Source organism: Mustelus asterias, chromosome 18 (assembly GCF_964213995.1).
Source record: "Mustelus asterias chromosome 18, sMusAst1.hap1.1, whole genome shotgun sequence".
Classification (NCBI taxonomy): domain Eukaryota; kingdom Metazoa; phylum Chordata; class Chondrichthyes; order Carcharhiniformes; family Triakidae; genus Mustelus; species Mustelus asterias.
Window position 1 is genome coordinate 53,124,617 of NC_135818.1, and position 23,917 is coordinate 53,148,533.

The window sequence follows — 23,917 nt, forward strand, 5'->3', positions numbered from 1 at the left end:
GCTTTTGAAAGATGGGGTGTCCTGATAAAAATAGAAAAAAGGAACACCTCATGGACACTGAACACTCCCGGGCCCCCACCACTGAACTCCCTTCACTGCCCCACCCTCCACAAAACACACAAACCATGGAAACCCCCAGCACTTCTCCCACGCCTCTTCCCCCTCCCGCAGCTGTTCCCACTCCCTGAAAACGGGAGTGGAAAATCCCCATGAATCCGTTCAGTTTTGTTCTTTCTTGAATTGCCTTTTAGTCATATGCACAATTCATAAAATCCATACAAAAGTACAAAAACAGTTATACAAAACAGATTGATTTATTTTGATCCCTCCAAGCACACATTTTCAGTACCACCTTTCCCAAATGTAAATTTAAAATTACTGTTAAAAGGATCATTAGAAATTACATAACAAGTTATCAAAAGAGGGAGCTAGTGATGAGAGATAGCACTGCCTCCATTTGGGGTCATTTTGAATTCTGTGCTGATACTTAGTAAGCACATGTGTCTGCCACAATTTCATTCTGAACTATTAGATTTTAAAATCTCCAGATAGATCTGTATTAAAAATTGAAAGCTATTTATTAATAAACAGGATATGCTTGCTGTAATGAATACTGCATCTGAAATTTGAAACAGTTAATGAATGGTATTGCTAGGGCTCTGTTCTATATAAAGAATATTTTAAATAAATTTATATGGCAGCTAACTTCCAGAGAATGTTAGATTTGGGCCAACTAAATTAGATTTGGATTAAATTTTCAAAATAAATCCAGAGAAACAGTTCAATTCCCAAATTAAAAGGTCTTTTGTAGACCTTTCTATAGTAACCATGTGTTCTTTCAGAAGAAAAGATCTACAATTCACTGGTTCCCCAAAGAGTGAATTAAGTCTCTCTCGCTGATGGCTGCAAAATATAATTGGAATGTCTTGCCACCTCTTGCAATTTTTTTAAAAAAGAGCCATTGTTTTAAATGAAATCTGAATGCAGAGCCAGAGGGTAATATTTTCTGGCTGCAATACTTTTATTTTCACTGGTATGGCGTTTGGAATAGTGGGAATAATGCCCATAGAAATGAGATCAGTGTAGTGGTTGATCTCTAATTTACAGTCCCAAATATAGGTTTTAAAAATCGAATATTGGGAGTTTTATGATGAATTTTAACTTTTTGCAGTGGCTTTGAGTTTGTACAAGAAATGACCAAATGACTAGTATAGAAAGCTTAGCCAGACATCCAAAGAAAAACAGTAATTCTGCCTAGATTGTTGTTTGCAGACCCCTCCAAGCACACGTTGACATTTATAGTACATTGTACCAGATATTACTGTGTCTGCAAAAAGTAGTGTAACCATCAACGCTTGATCTTTTTCTCTGACTTCTGCAATTCTAACTTGAGCTTAAATATAGCGTAATAGCCATCTGGCTAAACACAGTTGCCAAGTTGAGAATAGTTCTTCGTAGTCTTCCAGAAGCAGCAGTCACACTCATTTCTGCTTAGTTCCCTCCCCAGTGCCATCAGCTCCAATCCTGCAACTGGAGGAATGCTGTACTCGCAATAACAGTGCTACGTTGTCCTGGAAACAGCCACCTCTCTCGTTAGTTCAAGCAGAAGGTTACATTCTGGAATTAGATGATGGCAATGGCGGCCAGTTTAGAGTAAGTATTCTAGATACAATTATGAATGAAAATAATTGATAACCAAAGTGTTTTTCAGACCTACTGTGTGCAGAGGAGTTGTATTTGCAATTAATGTTGCATCTTTCAATTTTATGCCCTCGTCATTATAAAGTCAGGTAGGTTGAGGCTTTTTGCTAAGGGTTATGTGGAACTAAAGCCTAGCAAAGCATTTCGATTAGTAATCATTGGATTCTAGAAAATAACCCAATAGATGCAATTTATGTAATGAGTAGCTTTTTATGATGAACAGCAACATCAAACCAGTGCTGCATTTTTAACTAGGATTAAGCATGTAGAGCTAGAAAAAAATAGATATTCTGAGAATGATACCTGCTAAGAAAGCTGCCTTGTTGATGAGCACAATCTTACGACCTTGTCCTGCCTGTTGTGAGGTGAGGTGCTACGATCGGATGAGAGGCAAAATCAGAAACACATCCAGTTCCTCGCACCCCCGTCCCCCCAGTCATACTGGCCCTGTTTTGCCAGAGAAATCGGCCTCATGGCCAGAAAGTTAAATACTGAATTTGCACTTTGCTACTTTACAATGCTGAAAATAAATTTGAATTATTCAAATTAAGCAAGATTAAGGGTGGCATTCTTCCAGATCACCCATTCGGTGGTGGGTGGGAATGGAGAATCTAGCGGGAGCCAAATTCAGAATAAATTCATCTCCTTTCCTCACTGGTGCCGAACTGTGCTGTGGACTAATGCAGCCATTGCAACAAAGGTCCAAAGTTCGACCGGGGTAGTGCGTGAGGCGGGGGGAGGAGGGGGGCAGGACAAAGTGGAAGGAAGGTTGTGCAAGGAGTGGAGTGAAGGCAAGGGCTCTCAATGGCAGGCAGAGGGGCAAAGAGGTGGATGAACAGGACGATTAATGGAAGGCAAAGGGAAGACTGAGGGGAGGGAAGTCGACAAGCCTATGTGAGAAGCTCACAAACAAGGGGTTTAAAGGGATGCACATTTTTTACCAGAAGAGGACACACAAAGACTCCAGCTGTGGTGGATAGAGGTCCAAGTGGGGCCTGGGTGCCTCAGTTGATGGGCTTGTGGTGAAGGTGATTGAATCAAGGAACAAGCTTCATCTTCAGGCTGCTAGCTTTTTTCCTCTGAATTGCTGACATCCTGCGCAGTCTGGTGAAGACCGCTGGATTGGAGAGAGTGATACAAGTGTGCTGGACTGGTCTTTTAAAAATGGTGACAGGACCTTTGAACCTGTCAGCTGAGGGCTGGTAGACAAACCAGCTGCCAGCTCACAAGGAGAGTTGGAGGGGAACTTGCCTGCGCATAACCAATAAGGTTCAAAGCACAGAATCCCCTGCAGGATCCTGCCATTCTGGCAAGTAGGGCAGACGGTGCTGGAGCTGCCCACCGTTGTATTTGGTCTCAAAATGGGAGAATTCAATCATATTTCTCACTCCACATACATCATAAAATCAAGAGCAAGCTTCAAACGGGTAAGTTCTTGTTTGATCTTTCCATTTTCTGATGCATACCATAGGAATGCTTTGCAAGCCATTTCATGACTTAAAATGCAGATTGTATTATTGCAATTTTATCTTTTTATTCCATAACTGCAAATAATGTGTAAAGTTACATGCCAATTGAAGAGACATCAGTTATATTTTGTTGGACCTGAAAAAAAAGACCTGCACAATAGCTAAATCAACTTCCTTTGTACACCAGTCAAAAGTTACCTCTGAATTATTTTACTGTGTTTCTGATTTTTATGAACAGGAGGTGTACGTAGGCAAAGAAACCATGTGCACTGTTGATGGGCTACATTTCAACAGCACTTATAGTTCCCGAGTGAAAGCTTTCAACAAGTCGGGAGTGGGTCCTTACAGCAAGACGCTTGTCCTACAAACTTCAGAGGGTGAGGTTTCATCACCGATACTTTAAGAATGTCTAAGCTGGGTTTTTTTTCGGTAGATGTATGCACTCTAAAATATGAAGGAAGATGTGTTTTAAAAAGAATGTCAAGTATTAACTCAGTCCTGTAAAATAGCTCATCTTTGCGAAATATAGGTTGTGATAAATTGCCATACTCAGTATCCTAAGTTTCCATGGATTTGTAAACTGTAGAGAGTTAATGCCTTGCGTTTGAGGAAAGCTAACCTTTCAGTCATTTCTGAAAAGCTTTTTGTTTTGATTATATATGCAAATGTTAAATATTTTTAAGCTAAACTGTGTGGTGAAACCTTTTGTATATTGTATTTTGTACTATGGCACATTACTCTACAGCATCTTTCTTTTAAAACGACTGTAATAACTAATTGTATTAGTGCGGTGCATTTGATTTGCCAAGCATTGGAAGGTTTTTTTCTAAAGAAATCCCTGTTATATTTTGCAGATATCATCTGTCCATACAATCAGTGTAAGTTAGCCACTATTCTAAATGTCTTGCTTCAGTGGCCTGGTCACTGCTTCTTTGTTTGTTTGTCTGCTATTGAATTGTAATATTGCAGGAATGAAATGTGAAAAGGGCATAGGAATATTGTTAATCAAACCTATTTGGTGGATTAGAAAAATAAACTACTTGTGTAATTCAAAGATTGTACTTCTTTGGAGCTCACAAATGCATAGAAATCTTAATGTGTGTTGTGTTCCTCTATCATCAACTTGTTGGGTTACACTAAGTATTTTGTAGGCTTTTTATGACCAAACAAACACTACAGGAAGGTTGAAATATCCTAAATGATCTTGATGGCAGATTAAGAACAAGTGTACCAAATTTTATATAGTAAGCGTATAAGCCAAGTTTTTAAATTCTGGAAGAACAGCTGATTTTTGTGTTTTGTTTTAATGATTAAAACTAAGGTGGGGATGAAGTTGTTACAGTCTGAACGAACCAGTTTATGGAAAGTATTTGTTTCTCGTGGGAATATCCCCAGATGGTTCAGTGGCTGTTACTGCCTTGAAGAGTTTCAAAGTTGACTGTGATCTATGCTGAACTGGTTAATTGCAGTCAGTGGCTCCATTGTTCTCTAATTAAAGAATGGAAAATTGATTCCACTCTTGATTGTAGTCTAGCAGTCCTTACTGCAGTCCAGCAATCCTTACTGGACTACAGGAAAGTGCTCATGTGGGTATCAAGTAAGGAAAGATTTGGATTTCCGAATGATACCCTTGCAATTAAATCGCTGGCTAATGGTCTTTGTAAATATGTTCACAAATATCCATAAGCATACATCCCAAAGGAAGAATTGGATTTACATAGTGTCTTAACATATTCAAAAAATTGCCCGTGTTTATAATGTGATGAAGTATTTTTGAAATATTGGGCAGATTCTCCCAAACTCCCACTGACGTATTTGATGGTGGGCATGGGGGTTGAATATGGCAGGAGACCCAGAAATCAGTTTCATGCCAGTGTGAATTTCAGCGGGATCTTCCACTGTTCACCATGGCGAGCCAGTAAACCTGTCAGAGACCGGGGTGAACTGCATTTGCATCCCTGCCCTACAACGTCAGGTTGTCTGTGATGCCGGTGGAAAAACATGCCAGCATGAAACATGTTTGGAATAACTTGGCGTGTAGATCTCGGGACACACCTGACCACAATGCCTGAGGCTGCCTCCGGAGTTCAGGATGGAGTCAAATTGGAACCCTGAAACACCACAGCAAAGGGCCGGGGGTGCATCTGTATGCAGGTGCCCTGAAGGGGTCCATCTTCCAGCCTCAATGTTTCTGGACATTCATCTTCCTTGTCAAGAGATCCAACTTCCAGTCTCTGATTGCTCCCAGAGATTCTTCATCTTTTTCAGGCGGTCCACCTTATTTCTTCAATTGTGGGTCAGTGATGTTGGGCGCCTTTTCAATATGACACCAAAATACAACGCAGATTACATGCCATCCACGCCTGTCCCACTACTGAATATGGCGTGAAACAGCCGAGTACATCATTAATGAGGTTGGGGCTGGAAGATTTGGCATGTTTTCATACTGGCTTCCGTAACTGGAAACAATCCACATTCCTGCCCCCACCATGGCACTTTGTCTCAAAATGAGAGAATTCTGCCCACAGTGCCTGTTGTTGTGTAGGCCAATTTGATTTGATGTCCACAAGAGAGGAGGGAAGAAAATATTAAACAAGCCTTTCTTGCAGAGTGTTAAATACAATGAAAAAAAGTCCATGCCTATCCCTTTTACTGTATTTGTGTCAAGATTGTCAATGTTCCTATTTGCACAAAGCATGTACTGTACTAACACCTGTTGAAATTTAGAGAAATAAAAATTGATTAAATTTACTGTTCAGAACAAAATGAATAACAGTTTCCAGAAACTTCACAATATAAAACTAATATGGCAATGTTACCTCTGGAAGTAAATTGCAATCAAAACTTTAGTCCTGACTTTTATGAGTTCATACCTTTTGTGTGAGAACCAAACTGAGAAGTTTTTAGAGATCATTCAGCAGTGAGTTTGAGTGAAGGATTGATGCTGAAGCATCTGTAGCTGAACCTGATGACCAACCACTCCTGGAAGCTGTGGTGGGAAATGACTACCCATAGCAGCTTTTAGGATGTTCTCTGATGGTTCTATAGGAACTTTGAACTGGCTAGTCTCTACATGATCAAGTTGCAAACATTATTCCGGCCACTGAGCAGCAAGACACCAGGATGATCCTGAAAGATCTCCAAAGTGAGTTGGCTGTCATCACAGAGCCTCTGGGTAGATGTTTCAAGTCAATAACCTTTCAAACTGAAACAACTGTTTCTTTCTGTACATATGGCTCTCGAACCAGCTGAGTATTTCCAGAATTTTGTGTTTTAAGATTTCTAGCATCTGCAGTATTTTACGTTTGTGCAGAATCTCAGTTCAGTGTGGTTAATATTTTTCACTGTCCTGGAAATTGTTAATTATATAAGGAGTTAACATGACAAAAGGGTGTTGTGTACACTTAAGATTATCAGAAAAAAAACCTTTTCACAAATGTTTCAGTAATTTGAACTTATTTTTGTGTTGCATTTATGTAGCACATTATCTCTTAAACGTCTAAACTTGCTCTGAATGTATTTGAAGTAAAATGACAGTTGGGGGTACTTCTTTTGCCTACATGCACAGCAAGATCCAAGGGAATAGCCAATTCACCTTGTTTAGGTGATCATGGCAAAATGTTGGAAATCAAAATTGTTTTTCATTTGAGTAGTGCATGATATTTTTAATGGAACAGCTCTATGCGTCAACAATGTTGGAATGTTTTTGCATTCAGTTTCAGCCTAAACTATAGGAAAGTTTTCTGCTGCAAGCTGGTTAGTCTTTTTTTTCACCCAGTTACTGCAAATCTTGCCAGTTGAGTGAGTTGTCTTTGCAGGTCAGTTGATTTAATAAACCATAGTTTTTGCTCCTGTTCAGGGGGACAATTAATACAGATTATGGAAAATTTGACCAGCTGGTAAAATTAAAATTTTGGATGCAGCTATTGGGGAGAAATTCTGTTTTAGTTTTTATAATGCAAGCTGATTATTTGTTTTCTTTGTCCAATGTTGTGGGAAATAACCTTATTACTAGTTCCAATCTGGAGTGGAGGAAAAAACCCCACAGAAACTGGTATCAAAATGACTAAACATTTAATTCCACTGCAGAACAACAGTAAGTGACATAAATAATACTGACAACTGGAGAATTCTGTTCAGAATGCAGGTTGACTAGACCATTGTCATGGAGGAGAGTCCATGGGTGTCTATCAAAGTTTTTTCCGTTGCCAAAGTCCAACCTTTTATCTATGTCTGTTTTCTTGGCAGCAGACAAAGGTTTGAGGTTAACTGACGGAATGCCCATTTTAAACAACAGGTTGGGCTCTTTTCATCACACTCAAATTGTGATGGCCATGCTAAATTTTACTAAACCAATACTGAACCATGTGATTGTTTCAAAACTATTGTTAAATATCAGTCTTGACTTTACCACGGTAGGGAGAAAGAGAAAATGCCAGGTAGAAATAAAGTCTGAGAAACCCCAATATAGACAAGCAAAGTAATGCTGCAATGCAAATCTTGACCTTGGGCGAGGTGGTTATGAGGAGAGGTGCCCTATTTTGCAGGTGAGGGCACCTTCCTTAGAGGCCCACTATTCTTGACAGCAGACCGTAATCAAACACCCACTACCTGCAGAACTCGGAAACATGCATAAGAAGGCAGCATATTTTTGAATAATCTAAGATACTCTGGGAGGCACGGTGGCACAGTGGTCAGCACTACTGCCTCAGCGCCAGGGACCCGGGTTTGATTCCTGGCTTGGGTCACTGTCTGTGTGGAGTTTGCACATTCTCCGTGTCTGCCTGGGTTTCCTCCCACACTCCAAAGATGTACAGGTTAGGTTGATTGGCCATGGTGAATTGCCTCTTAGTGTGAGGGGGCTAAGAGGGATTACATGGGATTATGGGGATGAGGCCTGGGTGGGATTGTTGTTGGTGCAGTCTCAATGTGCCAAATGGCCTCCTTACTGTAGGGATTCTATTCTATGATTCTCTGAGACAACATAAATAGTGCAAGAGCAAAATACTGCAGTTGCTAGAAACCTGAAATAAAAACAGAATACGCTCAAAAACTCAGCAGGTCTGGCAGCATCTGTTCTGACGAAAGGAGCATTGACCAGAAATGTTCTTACTCCACAGATGCTGTCAGACTCGCTGTGCAATTCCAGCACTTGCTGGTTTAATGCCAGTATATTGGTTTATTGCATAGGTGGCTTCAGACCAACTGCTGTCTATCTGACGGCAAAAAAATGCCCATCTTTCCATTATAGGGTATTTGAATCAAGAATAGAGTTTCTCTCAACATTAGGTGGTGAAAAAATGAAAATACAAAAATGCTTGAATTAAGTGCAATCTGGCCATAATCTGTGCCCCAAAATGAAGGGATCAAAACATGGTTGGCAGTTGCCAGCCCTCCTTGCCAACGAAATCTTGCAGTCCTGCTGATGGTGACTGCCCACAATGGGCTCCCTGGCGAGCAATGTAAACGGTCTTTGATTTCGATGGGACAAGATCCTGCTTGTAGCCAATGGCGAGCTGCCGGAGACCCACTGTGGAGGGGGCTTAAAAAATTCTGTCTATTTTGTTTGAAGGAGCAACGCTCCGAAAGCTAATGGTGTTTGCTACCAAATAAACCTGTTGGACTTTAACCTGGTGTTGTTAAAACTCTTACTATTTTGTTTGAATGTAGCCACGCTCCTCTTTAAGAGAAATAATGTTTCTCTTGAAGGGGAGGGGGGGGTTGCGGAAGGTAGCAGAGTTGCCTTCAGCTGGCGGATGGGCCTACTGCGATGCACATTAAATTCCATGCGTTGTCTTTGGAGTGTGACTTTTTAAAAAGGCTCCCTTGTGCGTTCTCAGGGGTTTTGCAATGTAGTATGTCGACAGTGTGCTCTCCAGTCCTCCCTCCGGCCAATACTTGTCCCAAACATTATTGGTTAAATGGTTTACCTGTTCATTATCACATTGCTATTTGTGAGATGTTTGTGAATGCAATTGACTACTGCCTTTATATATTAAAACCACAACTAAATTTCAAAAGCACTTAATTGACTAGAAAGTATTTTGAGACTTATCGAGCTTACAAAAGACCAAAATGAAAGTTTTTTTTGAAACAAGTTTCCCAAATTACCAGAATAGCCTGGATAAAAAGTACTGGGCAGTGCACTCGGAGGACTTTAGCTCCTGTAACGTGGGCCATTTGAATCACCATGATTCTTGGTGTAGAAGGGCAAGGATCTGGCTGCGGTTTTGTTCGCTGCTGCTACAGTGAGGCTGATTGGCTATTATTGGATGACGTGGTAGCTTCTAGTGTGATTAGGTGGATGGTGATTGTGCGATCTAATGATGGCTAGCTACAGGCCGGCTGACTTCTGGTTACTTTACTTTGGCTGGTAGCGAGTGAAGGCAGGCTGCAGTTTGGCTGGGGGGCGATGGATTGTTGACTTCTGGTTACTGGCTGATTTGTTTTGACTGGCTGCTGAGCTGCCTGCAGGGTTGCAATCGTGACTGGTTGTCTTGATCAGTTTAGTTTAGCTGGACTGAATGGCCTCCTTCTGCACATTGTATAAACTCAAACCATTGAGGGGGAGCACTTTGTGCAGGTGTTAGGTGCATGTAAAAATCATTGTTTCCAAAACCATTCAAATTCACAAAATAGAACACATTTTCTGGAGAAGTCTGTCTTCATAGTCCATAGAGAAGAAATCTAAATTGTATGTATGTGTACTGAATAGCTCTTCTAAAATTGCTGCACAATTGCCCGAGTTCAAATTCGAGACCTGACATATGGTGAGTATTGCACATGGAAGGAACAGATGACTTTGGACCTGTAGTTCCAAAGCAGATACTTTGATTGGCATGGTACACATTATTATGCATTGTGATTACAGGGTGTTAGATAGCAAGCTATATGGATCTTGGCCTTTTGCTTGTCTAACAATTCCAGTGTTTCCATTACCCTCTCTTCCTCCCCTCCAGTATGTATGTTCTTTAAAAAACTTGTTGCTATTGGTCAGAGATGTTTGTGGACTGAGCCTTTGTCATTTTTAGGTATCATACAAGTTTGATGAGAAGTTAAATACTAACACTTTCATAAATATATATTTTTTAAAAGCCTTATACTGACAAGGTTTTTTGAAACTAGATTCTGAAGTCTTTGCCTACATTGTGGTACAGTACCATAGCTTTTAGTTTTTCTTAAATATTAATGAAAGGAAAAATTAATAACATCTGGAAATTGAGCAAGACTGACAGTCCTGCTGTAGACTGTGGTGATACCATGCATGCTGGGCTGCAGAAGGCTTTTTTTAAACTCTGTTACCAAATATCATGAAATATTCTTAATACTGATGTGAAGCAAACATGTATCCAGATTACTGCAACCAATGATTAAAATATAAATATACCAGAACCTGGAAACAAAAGTCACATTAAAATCTTCAACTAAAAATGGCTTTAGCAAAATTAACCCCCATGGTATTTTACAATACACACACTAAATTTTGTTTTGCATTGCGTTAGGTTGGATTTTCAAATGGAATGATGATGTGGACTGCCAGAAAACAAGAGCCAAGATTGTAAACCCAATTGGCTAAAATGTGTCCTTGAGGGAAAGAGAACTTGCCAGTCGTACCTGATTTATTGCATTACCACACTGTGGTTGACTCAATGCCCTCAGGACAGCATGCAGTATATTTTTCAGGGCAACTAGAGATAAGCTGCAAGTGCTGCCTGCCAAGCCACTCGCATGCCAAGAACAAATTGTAACTAAGATACTATACATGTTTCTGATTTTCCCCATAGTTTAAGAATGCAAAAATGTCTTGTGGCTTCTAATGTTTTGTAGGTTTGCATGGGAGTTTTCAAATACCTTAGTTTGGTTGCCTGCACATACTTTACTGTGCTTGCAAAGTTGTGACCAAATATAAAATAGCATCCATAATATCACTCAATTAAAAGAATATCTGTAAAACCAATCATTCTAAAATATATCCCTAATGAGAGTACGTCATTTATTTTCTGACATGTACTTTTAAAAATAAAACTGCATTTTAATGACATTTTTTGGGTAAAACTGTGATTAACTAAAATAATTAAACTATGGCATTGACTCTCATGCTGGTGTTAGGTGCAGAAGCTAAGCATTAATGTGGGGGATATAGAAATGTAAACTTTGATGTTGATTCTTGTAGTAAGGGTATTAATCGCAATATTCAGCTGTTCATGCCAGCGGAATTCTGTGCCTGCTGCGCACCCCTGTCCGCACGTTTTGCAGCGATGTAAGGTGGCGTCAATGGAAAATCCTATTGACAGCAATGGGACTAGAGTGTCCTTCCACCAGCGAAAGGCACACCCACCACCTAAAAACATGCAACTGGGAGGCTGGAGAATCCCACCTGTCATATTTTGAATAGTCACTATAATGCAAAGCTACAATTTTGCAGTATTCACATATGAAACCATTGTATGTTTTCATTGCATCGCACTTGGATAAGCTTTTAAGGAGTAGAATGAAAATATTTTGGCTATTTTGAACCCGATTGTTCTGAACATCCATGAGCAATTTATTACTGTGACTACTAAAATTGGTGACTAAATAACAGTTTACAACCACTTTCCGTATTTCATATTGCTGTTCTGAAACCCAGCTATATCTATTCAAGAACAGTTTTTATGTGCAATATTAGCTGTGCTCATGGCATATGTTTGCTTTATGATGGTGTTTGCCTTATGGTTCGTTCTTCACAGTTGACTGTGTAACTACAAAGTTTGATGTGTTTGAGCTCCTTGCAGATAAAGAACTGGGAAATAAATTCTCAGGAAACTTGCACCAAGAAACCAAGCATGGATTTGCCTGTTTCTGCTTCTAAAAGTGAATAATGCAAGATTGACTTTTTTTGTATGTTTGCAGTGCTATGGTGCATATGTTGGCATGTAACCATCAGGAAATTGAAAATGTATTTGCAACCCATAAGTAAATCTGAAACACATTTAAGAATGCAGTTCGCTGGTCAAAAAAATCATAGGAAACTGGTTTCAAACATGTAATAATGGATGTTCTTTACAGCAGTGTCAGTGTATGCTATTATAATATGTAAATCAATTTTTATAAACCATACAAAAGTGAGAAATTCATTCTTGAAGTGTAAAATCAATTATCTGGCAGTGTTGCTCCAGGAAATGTTCCCCCTCTTTACATTCACCTTTTCCCAATACTTCTCGCATCAGATTGGCAGCATGGAAACCATTTGCTTCTTGCAGTATTCCATTTCTGAAGACCGTTAGTGATTTGATTTGAATTTAAAGCTAACAATCTATCATGGATGAGTCGGGCCAACCTGTGATGCTCATCTAAAAACCTTGTAATTGTGAACTCGTTGCAATGCTGATGACTATTACCTTGGTTTGACGTTAATATAGCTTCACAGTTTTCATAGAAAATATGATCTTTGGAGTTAATGACAAATGGCTTAAAATCCCAGAAAACTGGATGAATAATCAACATTTGACTAATTTCTTAGTTTGTAAAAATAATTCTCTTCCAAATTTGGCTGGATTGCTTGGGAAATTCAGAGAAAGAGACTGTAAAAGGAACTTGAAGGCTACATGTTGTCTATTTTCCTATATCCAGGGCATATTCAGTGATAGATGAGTACTCACAATTCAAACCATCGGTATGGTCTTCATCTGTCCACCCATTCTTCCTTCCCTATGGAAACAAATGATTTGGGCAGGGAAAGGCAAGTGGTCCATCTAACCCACTTTTCTTTTTTTTTAAACTAGTCTTAATTGTATTTTGGTTATTCTGCCCCTGCTGACATTCTTTCTACAATTCTGTCACCTCCCTGAAAAATATTGCCAGGTTTACCTTGCTTTCCATTCTACAAATCCCATACATGCAACTTGCATAGATCTAATTTTTCAACACTTGTGAAAATGTTATAGGCCTCTGTCCTTTGCCATCTTCCCCTTTGAGAGTAATGGACAGATTTTTTTTCCTTTATAAACCATCCCTTGGATCATGAATCCGAATTATGGCGCTCAACTGGATTGCCTCTTTAAAAATTTCTGTACCACAGAGACAATACTCCAAGAACAGGTTCATCATGACCAGATACTATTTCTTGACAATCTGCTGACATTAAATTGGTGTTAATGACTTGTGCATTAGAAACCCAAGATCTCTTCAGCTTGTGTTGCCATGTGTTACTATTCTCTGTTCTTGATCTTGTGACTTTCTCGATCTTGTGGCCATTGACCAAGTCTGTTCAAATTCATTTTAAAATTTTCCACTTGGGTTAGTATCACAGGCCATTGCACCCAAAATTGTCCTTTTGCTTATAATTAATCCATGGCAGTTCCAATACCAGTAAGAAGTCTCACAACACCAAGTTAAAGTCCAACAGGTTTATTTGGTAGCAAATACCATAAGCTTTCGGAGCACAGCTCCTTCGTCAGATGGAGTGGATATCTGTTCTCCAACAGTGCACAGACACAGAAATCAAGTTACAGAATACTAATTAGAATGCAAATCTCTACAGCCAGCCAGGTCTTAAAGGTACAGACAATGTAGGTGGAGGGAGCATTCAACACAGGTTAAAGAGATGTGTATTGTCTCCAGACAGAACAGCTAGTGAGATTCTGCAAGATCAGGGGGAAAGCTGTGGGGGTTACTGATAATGTGACATAAATCCAACATCCCGGTTTAGGCCGTCCTCATGTGTGCGGAACTTGGCTATCGGTTTCTGCTCAGCGACTCTGCGCTGTCGTGTGTCGTGATTTCAGTTAATTTCAGTTTCAGTGATTTCAGTTCCAATACCAACCACTGGGATTCCAGTGATAACTGGTTTCCATTTTTGCACCTGCGTGTACACATTTGTACAATGCCTTTAACATTGTAAAACTTCCTTAGGTGCTTCACAGGAATATTATCAAACAAAACTTTACACAGAGCCACATGAGATACAGACGTGACTAAAAGTTTGGTCAGAGAGATATATTTTGAGGAGCGTCTTAAAGAGGAAGAGAAATTTAGAGAAGAAATTCCAATGCTTAGAGCTTAGGCAGCTGAAGACATAGCTTCCTGTAACAACATTCTACCTGGAAGCAGTGGCACAAGGAAAATTTACAATTTCTTTAAAAAGTTGTGGAATCTGTAATTGGTTTTAAGAATATTTGAAAATTTGCATCAGTTGTAAAGTGATGAGTTAATTTTATTGGATAATAAGAAACACCTGGTCTATGTAATCTGATGACCCTTTACCTGAAAGCAATACCAACAGAAAGGAAACGTGGCTTTTTCAATGAGATCTGTATCAGAGAGAACAGAAAAGACATGCTTACAAGAAGCTGTGTGTAACGCAGTTAAGCAGGACAGAAAGCCAAAGACAGTATTAAAGCAGGGATTGTGAATTGAACAATTTTACTGCTAAGTTTTGCCAGAGCCAATCAGACAATTTAATGGGGCTTCTTAATGAGTAGGATAAAGGAGTTTCTAGAGAATATGTGCCATCAAGACTATTGTGAGCCTGGTTAAGGCGGCCCTGCAGGAGTATGCCATTTGCATGACTATCTCTGAGACACCGAATAGAACACAGCTGCCAGTGAAAATCACTCAAGGGCCGAATCATGGGAGAGTGAAAGATCCTAAAATTCATTCGAGAATAATTCAATAAATTTAGTTTTGTTTATGATTTCTCCATGGGGATTGTAACAAGAAGCATAGAAATATTCCAGCCACAATTCAGTCCAACCGAGTTGTTTATCATCTATCCTATGGGAGTACTCTGTGTAATGTTATACATATGTTAATCGGGTAAATTTAATGTAAAATTGGTTGATTTTAACATTGGGTGCAGAAAACAGTATTCAAATGTTTAGGATTAATAATTCTTCGGAAAAGAAGAAATAAGCAGTATTTCAAAATAGCTCGATTATAAAATTGGACAGCAATACATCAACCACCATATTTTCAGAAACTGTATAGCACTTGTATATTGTAGGATTAGCCTGTGACAGAAGTGACCATTTAAAATTTCTGTTGTGAGGTTCTTTAACCTTTCTATAGCCTGCAAATTGCAGTTCCTCAGTTGCTATAAGATTGTATCTAAAATCTGACTAAAACTTCAAAAACAAAAAGGTCATCTTAACATTGTCTAATAACAAACTATGGAGTCAACTCCTGAAAAACAATCTTTGCTGTCATCTGAATCAATGTATTGATAGAAAATTTCTATTCGGGCCAAATACAGACAGGATTCCTACTGCTGCTGTAAATTCAGGAAAGGATAAGTGTAACGTTCTGCTGTAAATTTAATCCGTGGGTGGATAGTGCTGATAAAGGAGAGCAATCATTCAAACCTGCTATTAAACTTGTCCAGATAACCCGCTGATTCTAAAAAAAATTGCACCTCATTAAATCTGTAATATTTTGTTCTTGTACTTGTGTGACTTTAAACCCAAAGACCTATCTGTATCCATACCAGTGTTGCAAATATTTTGGATGAATCATCCAGCGGTTGGGGGGGGGGAGAGAAAACACTCCATAATATTCCTTCCACCATAATCTTTCTGTGGCTTGATGTCAAAATATTTCTATTGATGTCGCTCTTAAGCACCTTACAATATTTAGCACATTAAGTGCACTATATAATGGATGGAAATAGGTCAATTTTTCATTATGGTGAAATGCTAATACTGAGGAAGGACATAACCCTTCTCATTCTCCTGTCAGCCACCTCTCTCTGAAGTACTGCCTTTGTGCCATTCCAAGTTCCTGAATCAGTCCCATTAGCACTTGTCCAAATGTGACGGATCTCATATTTTCAGTTTGTGTGCCTCAGAATTTCTCGTGGGGTTTCACATGTTTGTGTAAATATTTAATTCAAATTTTGTTAATACTGGAATTTCTATCAATAGTTACAGGTAGTGCACGTCACTCCATGTTATTTGTCAGTTTTATCATCCATGGAAGGTCAAAATGTTACTGATTCTAAAGATTGGAAATAATCATAAAATCTATAATTGTTGCTGTAAGGGAATGTGATCTGCCTTCTGTTACAAAGCACAATGTCTTCTCATTCTTCATCTTGTCATAGTTGTAAGCATAAATCTGCTGGGATAAGCCACAATTTTAAAAAAAAACCTTGAAGGGGGCCATTGCTGCAGATGATTGCATTCCTTACAGTATCCAATAACTAAAGCAATTATGAATGTAGTCATTTACAATGTTTGGTTATCAAACATACTCAATTTTACTGTGTTTTAATATTCAGCTTTAATGTTAAATGTACATGCACCTTTTAGCAAAAGATTGCTCCCATCAAATGTTACTATTCAGATGCAGGGCAGAGCGTTGGTAATTATATTTCCTGTTGAACGTAATGGGAATATCATCACTTTCATGTATTCATTTTATTTTTCTGGTGGTTGTCAATGAGGCAGATCCAGTTTTATTTGCTATGCCTGTCTTTTAAAGTCAGTCCAGGTAGTGTTATACTTGGTCACATAAAGCCCTTACAAAAGTAGGTGTTGGTTGATGCTACTTTTCATTTTTCATCAGAAGTTGCATATTACTTAAACATCCTGGGCACTCTTAATGCAGCATTTACACTGCTGGCAGGAACTCTGACTACAGTCCAAGGGGGCCTCCTTCGTATGCTTGGATATGAAGAAGACCCCCTTGTATGGAGTTCCTTTCCCAAATCACGCTTAGTCTAAATTTCGAAGATAACTTGGTGCAGAGGTTTGCATTGATGAAGTTATGGTGTAGCATATGCTAACTTGCATTTGATTTGGGCCACCTTTGATGTTTTACTTTCAATGCTTAGGTTGTGTGCAGGAAAAATTTGACGTTTGATTTTTTTTTTAGATGATTACCACTGAATTGGCTTGTAATTTTGCCTTTGGGTAATGATTAGAAATTGACAGCACTTTGGGTAGTATGTAAGGTTGTGATTGCAATAATGGCTGGGATTTTCTAGCCTCAATATGGTGGGATCCACTGAATGGAATTCAGAAGCTCAACCAAAAGCCTGTTGAATTTCAGCGGAACCAGACAATTCTGGCAGCAGGCCGGGCTGGAAAATCCCTAATGTTTTCAAGGCAAGAAATGCCACGTGTATCAGTAATATAACAATGAACTGAATCAACAATGTTTTCTTTATGTATGTTTTGGCGGGGGTTTCTGAAATTCACTGAATACCTGATTGCATTCGAAACGAAAATCTTGATTGTGCAATTGAAATGCTGTAATCTACGGGGCTATGGTCCAAGAACGAGAAAGTGTGTTTAGTTTGAATGGCTCTATTTTAGCTAGCACAGATACTATGGACTACTACTGTGCTATAAACATCTATGTCACGTTGGTTAGTACCTGATGTCATCTGCATGGTGAAAATGGAACTCTTCTTACTGAAGAAATGATAATGGCTGATTACACAAATGAACAACAATAAATAGCAATCACTTACATTTTAATTGGTATTAGATTATTTTAACCCATTAAAATCATGAATGCCTGCCTATCTATTTCTGTGTGACTTTTGCATTTGGCTATTTTTTTTAAAGATCCACATAGTTGTTCAATTTTGAGACATAGGAACAGTCAGTTTAAGCTGTGCTACCAGCTTGTTCAGATGCTTCCATTGGTGTCATGTTGGCTGTGTAGAAAATGAGTTTGATTATCTAAAGTCTATGAATTTGATATTGATAAAAAGCCACTTTCTTTTGAAAAAGCCTATCTTTGCCTTTCTTTACTCTTCAAATTTTAAAACTCTAGAAATTACACTTCAACTCTAGCTGAGGCTACATCGTAAAATTAATTCAATTTTAAGAGTGGAACTAAATGACAGCAGCCCCACTGAGCGGTACAACAGAAAACACATGTTGAAATAGAATGGTGAGGACTGTCAAAAGGGTGCAGAGATAACGAGGGAAAGAAAAATTCGGATATGACATTGAGTAGGTTGAATAAAGATTTGAGAGGGAATGTAAGAACATGGAGCAGGAGTTGGCCATTTGGCCCTTCAAGCCTGTTCTGCCATGGAATAAGAGGATGGCTGATTTTCTACAACTACTCCACAATATTTGATATCTGGCACTCAGAGACTAGCAATCAGAATATATTCTGGGTGGCTGAACATCCATATCGTATTTTGTGCTAGAGAGTTCCACCTTTTGAGTGGACATATTTCCTCTTTTATTCTTAAATGGCTGATCCCTTATTTTGAGAATGTGACTCCCCAGTTCCACACTTCCTAGCCAGAGGAAACATTCTCCCAGCATCTACCTACCTAGGGACTAAGGAGAAAAAGATTGTGGATAATTGGAGTTCAGCGGGAAGTGACAGTGAACTGGAAGTCAGGGGAGATGAAGAAAGAGACGGGGGAGATATGACTAGAGAGAGACTAGTAAATGGGAATCAGGGAAGAGGTGTTTCCAACACTTCCATTCCCTACCTTGACCTCTCTGACTCCATTTCTGGTGATAGACTGACCACCAATATTCAGTACAAGCCCACCAACTCCCACAGCTACCTTAACCACAGCTCCTCACGGCCCACTTCCTGTAAGGAGTCCATCCCATTCTCCCAGTATCTGTGCCTCCATTGCATCTGTTCTGAATATACTTCCTCTGAAAACAGCACTTCTGACATATCTGCCTTTTTTTGTTAACCAAGTTGTTCTTTCCCCCCCGCCCCACCCAACCAAACAATCTTGCTGTCATGACCACATGTCTGTCCGTCCTTGGTCTGATGCAATGTTCCAGTGCAGCCTAACGCAAACTGGAGGAACAACACCTTTATCTTCCAATTAGGCACTTTACAGCCTTCTGGACTCAATATTGAATTTTAAAACTTCAGATGCTAAACTTCCTCCTCATCTTTAGCCTTAAAAATATTTTTGTCCCAATGCAAACCCTCCCCACTGGGTCATCTGTCACTTGTTGTTTAATTTTGCTTTCACAGAACACTAAACCTTTGTTCTCCTATTAACATATTCTGCTATTTTACTTTAATGCCACTGTCAGCACCTTCCAAAGTCCTTATCTTGTGCCCTTAACATATTTGTCAAATCTCTCCTAGCTCATACCAATCACTGGCCACCTATTTTGCTCCACTTCTCTTAAACAATATAAAATCCATCGCATTTCTCTCTCTAGCTCTGACAGAGTCATACGGACTCGCAACATTAATTCTGTTTCTCTCTCCACAGATGCTGCCAGCCCTGTTGAGTTTTTCCAGCATTTTGTTTTTATTTCAGATATCCAGCCTCTGCGGTACTTTGCAGAGAAGGAATGGGGGTTAAAAAATTTCAGGGAGAGGATGAAGGAGATGGGGTTTCAAGAAGGATCGGAAAGTTTGACAGGGAAAAGTAAGAGAGAATCAAGGTTTGGGGGAATGAGGCTGAAAGGGGTGAGGAGGACAAGAACAAAGGAGAGTTGGTTGTTTTTAAAGACAGAGGGGTCATAGTGAGTTGAAGGGTTGGTGGTGGTTTTGAAAGGAATGGATTTGGTACCTGAGGATATCCAACTATTTACAATGTTGATTAGAGTGGGAAGATGCCAAGAAAGTAAGTGGGTGATGTTTTATAAAGAATAGGGTCAAGGGAACAGGAGATGTGCATCATGGACAAGATGAGCTTAGCATGCTTGATTAGAGATGGGAGAAAAACAAGAGAAGGATGTGGATTCACAGCTGGAGCATGGGGAATTTGGGACAGGTTTGCCATGGTAGGCATGCAGAAAAGGAATAAGCAGCAGAGATAACTAATGGGATGATCTTGATCGTAGGGACAAAGGTCCATGAGCTCTCTGCACTTGGAAATGATGGCTAATGGAGCAAGAGAGAGGCATTTAAGGAGACTAAGCCTATGCCTCAATGCAGCCCATGCACAAGGAATTATTAATTCTTCAATATCCCTACATAAAATGAACGTTTAAGATTTTCGGCGTGGGAGGGAAACTCGTTGACTCTGAAAGCTTTCTGATGTGGGTGGCAAAGTGGTTAGCACTGCTGCCTCACAGCCCAGGGACCCAGGTTTAATTCCAGCCTTGGGTGACTGTGGAGTTTGCATGTACTCAGTGTCTGCGTTGGTTTCCTCCCATAATCCAAGGATGTGGATTGGCCATGGTAAATTTGTGGGGTTACCGGAATAGGGCGGGGGATGGCCCTGGAAAGATGCTCTGACAGCAGGTCGGTGAAAATTTGATGGGCTAAATGGCCGCCTTCTGCACTGTAGGGATTCTATGATTAAACTCATCACAGTATCTGGTATCAAGCTCTAAAGATCAGTAGAGCCTTGATTCAAATCATGATCTTCTGAGTTGGCTAGATTTATGACTGTTGGCCTTTACTGCTTTGGGATTGGAAAGGCAAAATTGTTATTTTGGATTGCCCGCCTGAAAAGTGCAGCAGTGACTGCATGTCACGGTAATGATTGTGTAGTGGTAATAGCACTGGTTTAGAACTCCCAGATGCCTTTGGCAAATGCAGCTGGTGGAATTTGAATTCAATTAATAAAATCTGGAATTGAAAGCTTGTCACGGTAATAGTGCAGTAAGAAGTCTCACAACACCAGGTTAAAGTCCAACAGGTTTATTTGGTAGCAAATACCAATGATGGTATTTGCTACCAAATAAACCTGTTGGACTTTAACCTGGTGTTGTGAGACTTCTTACTGTGCTTACCCCAGTCCAACGCCGGCATCTCCACATCATGACTACCGACGGTAATAGTGACCATGAAACTATAGTCGATTATTGTAAAACCCCATCTGGCTCACTAATATCCTTTCGGGAAGGAAATCTGCTGTCCAGATCTACAATAATGTGGATCTTAACTGCCTGAAATGGCTGAGTATGTCACTCAATCCAAGGGCAATTAGAAATGCTGGCCTTGCCGTGCCACCCACATCCCAGGAAAGAATCAATTTCAAAGGGCAAAACTGGGCTTGGCTGTGATGGTCTTATTCTTGGTTATATGGCTTATTGGCTTGCTTCTTATCTTATGTTTTTAATGAAAGATAAGGTACCAGAGGCTGCTGGTGTCCATGCAATTTATGACAGGAATAGCTGACTTTAGGAATTCAACTGAATGACAATGGGAAATATACAAGTGAAGACCCTAGATCCAAATGTGTGACCCAGTTTAAATTGAACCTAAATTCTAAATAGGATAATCCAGAACCATCAGGAACAGTCCATGCTGTTTTTGATTCAACAACTTTATTATTCTTAGTGAATGTCACTGGCAAGGCCAGCATTTATTACCCATTCCTAATTACCCTTGAGAAGTTAGTGGTAAGCTGCCGCCTTGAACCACCGCTGCCCATATAGTGTGGGGACATCCACAGTATTGTTGGGAATGGAATTGCAGGATTTTGAGCCAATGATAATGAAGGAATGGTGATATAGTTCCAAATCAGGATTGTGTGTGAACTAATTAAAATGGTTATGTGCTCCATTTGTCGATTATTGGGTAGGAAAATTGATATTGGAACAAAGACTGTCGTAATACTGGTTTTAAGTGCTCCGAAATACCCTGAGTAGTTTCATTACCACTTTCATTCCAGTATTAATAAATGCCTTAATTTTACATAAGTTATACCTGTGTAATTTTAGCCTCAATGTTACTTGGTGATCTTTATTTTCTTTTTAAATTGTAAGATTCTTTGTCTTTCTCTTAATTTGTCTCTAATCTGCATAATGTTATAATCATAGTAAGCATAATGTTCTATGTTCTTTTTCAGTTGCCTGGTTTGGTTTTGATTCAGTTTCAGCTCACCCTGACATTCTGTTCTCTAATGACAACCTCACTGTTACCTGCAACAGCTATGATGACAGGGTAGTGCTAGGAAACACCGGATTTTCCAGAGGTATTCATTATTGGGAGCTGAATATTGACCGCTACGACAACCATCCTGACCCTGCGTTTGGTGTGGCCCGTATTGATGTCTTGAAAGATGTCATGTTAGGAAAAGATGATAAGGCCTGGGCAATGTATGTTGATAATAACCGAAGCTGGTTTATGCATAACAACTCTCACACTAACAGGTAAAGTAAAACATGATTATTGCTAAGCCTGTAATTGCTGGACTCAATTGAGGAAATGGCTTAGAGGAGTTATTGAACCTAACTGCTGGGAAATCAAATCGATCTAGAGTTGAAATGCAATGATCACTGAATCAACCTAGGTACATAATTTCATATCTTCTGTCCTGATGGTGCAATTTATTTATATCAGCAAAGTGTACAAGTTAATCCAATTGTGTGATACCAACTTTCGCTTTGTAAACAAAAATAAGATGCTCATTCTTTCTGGCTGATTTTTAACAAGTCCCAGTGAAGGATGACCATTCCTTTTTAGTTTCTTGTGCATAACCCCTAATACTGATTAAAATGGTGGTTTGAGAATTTCCATTCCTGTACATATACTTCCATACAGAATTTTAACAAGTTCTGAGTTTGTCTATAAAACACAGTGGGAGATGAGAAATGACCATGCAGACTAATGAAACTCATTCCTTTAATACCATATACATCACTTGTGCATGTGTGTGTTCAGCGATATGTATTTTGTTAATATAAAAGGACCTGTACTTGAGTAGAGCCTCATTATTCCTCAGGCTATTGCAAAGTACATCTTATTCCAAGGAATTAGGTTTTGAATTATTTCCAGAGGCAAAATAGAGAAGGTAGATGGGAAAGAAGATAAGATCTTGGATTGTTGAAATGTGGAAAAAAAAGCTCAATCTGTATTTTCACCTAAAAGCATACTGAGATTTTTACTTTTTGCTCTGTCAGCTTCTCCACTGTTGCTAAATTAATCAGACTGCTTTTCTGACATCCAGCACTGAATTAAATATTGGGAAGACTGAAGCCACTGTTTTTGGTACCTGCTGCAAATGGTGTTCTTTCTCCCTGGCAAGTCTGAGATTATACCAGTCTGTTCACAACCTTAGGGTCTTATTTGACTGCAAGATGAGCTCCTAACCTCCTATTCATGCCGTCACTAAGACTGACTCTGTAACAATGCCTGACTTCACCCTGTATCAGCTCATCTGCTGCTGAAACTATCATTCAAACCATTGGTACGTCTGGGTTGGACTATTCCAATGCAATCCAGGCTGGTCTCCATACTCTATCCTCCATAAACTTAAGATCAATCCAAAACAGCTATGCTGTAAGTCCTGTTTTCCAATCGCTCCTGGGCTCACTGACTCACATTGGCTTCCAGTCAAGTAGCATCTTGATTTTAAAATGCTTATCTTTGTTTTCAAATCTTCCCAAGGCCTCACCTCACCCCTTCCTAACTCGGTAATCTCCTTCCCACAACCCTCCAAGATATGTGCTCTCTCTAATTCTGGCCTCTTGTTGCATCCCCAATTTTGATTGCTCCACTGTTAGCAGTGTTGCCTTCAGTTGCCCAGGCCCCAAGCTCTGGAATATCTTTCCTATACCTCTCCATTACTCTACTTCTTATTCTTCCTTTAAGAAAACTCCACACTCCTTAAATTATGTCTCTTTACCATGTTTTTGGTCATGTGGCCTACTATCTCCTGATGTGACTAGATGTCATCCCTTGGTTTATAATCTCCCATGAAATCCCTTGGGTCTTATCATCAAGTTAAAGGTGTGATACAAGTTTAGATGATGAACCCTTTCCAAACTATCTCTCTTTTCAATCATAAATAGTGATCTTTCTTGAGATAAAAATATAAACCAACTACTTAGCAGATCAGGCAACATCTGGGGAGGATGCAGTTC

General features: G+C 39.5%; 1 protein-coding gene across 1 annotated transcript in view; it reads left to right on the forward strand.

The window, feature by feature from the left end:
* The window catches only part of trim9 (tripartite motif containing 9), a 67,256-nt gene that overhangs the window by 40,301 nt on the left and 3,038 nt on the right, over positions 1–23,917 (forward strand). The window contains exons 6-8 of the mRNA XM_078233114.1: positions 1,508–1,653; positions 3,409–3,547; positions 21,901–22,204. Coding sequence (XP_078089240.1) covers positions 1,508–1,653; positions 3,409–3,547; positions 21,901–22,204 — 589 coding nt within the window. The remainder of the gene's footprint in view (positions 1–1,507; positions 1,654–3,408; positions 3,548–21,900; positions 22,205–23,917) is intronic.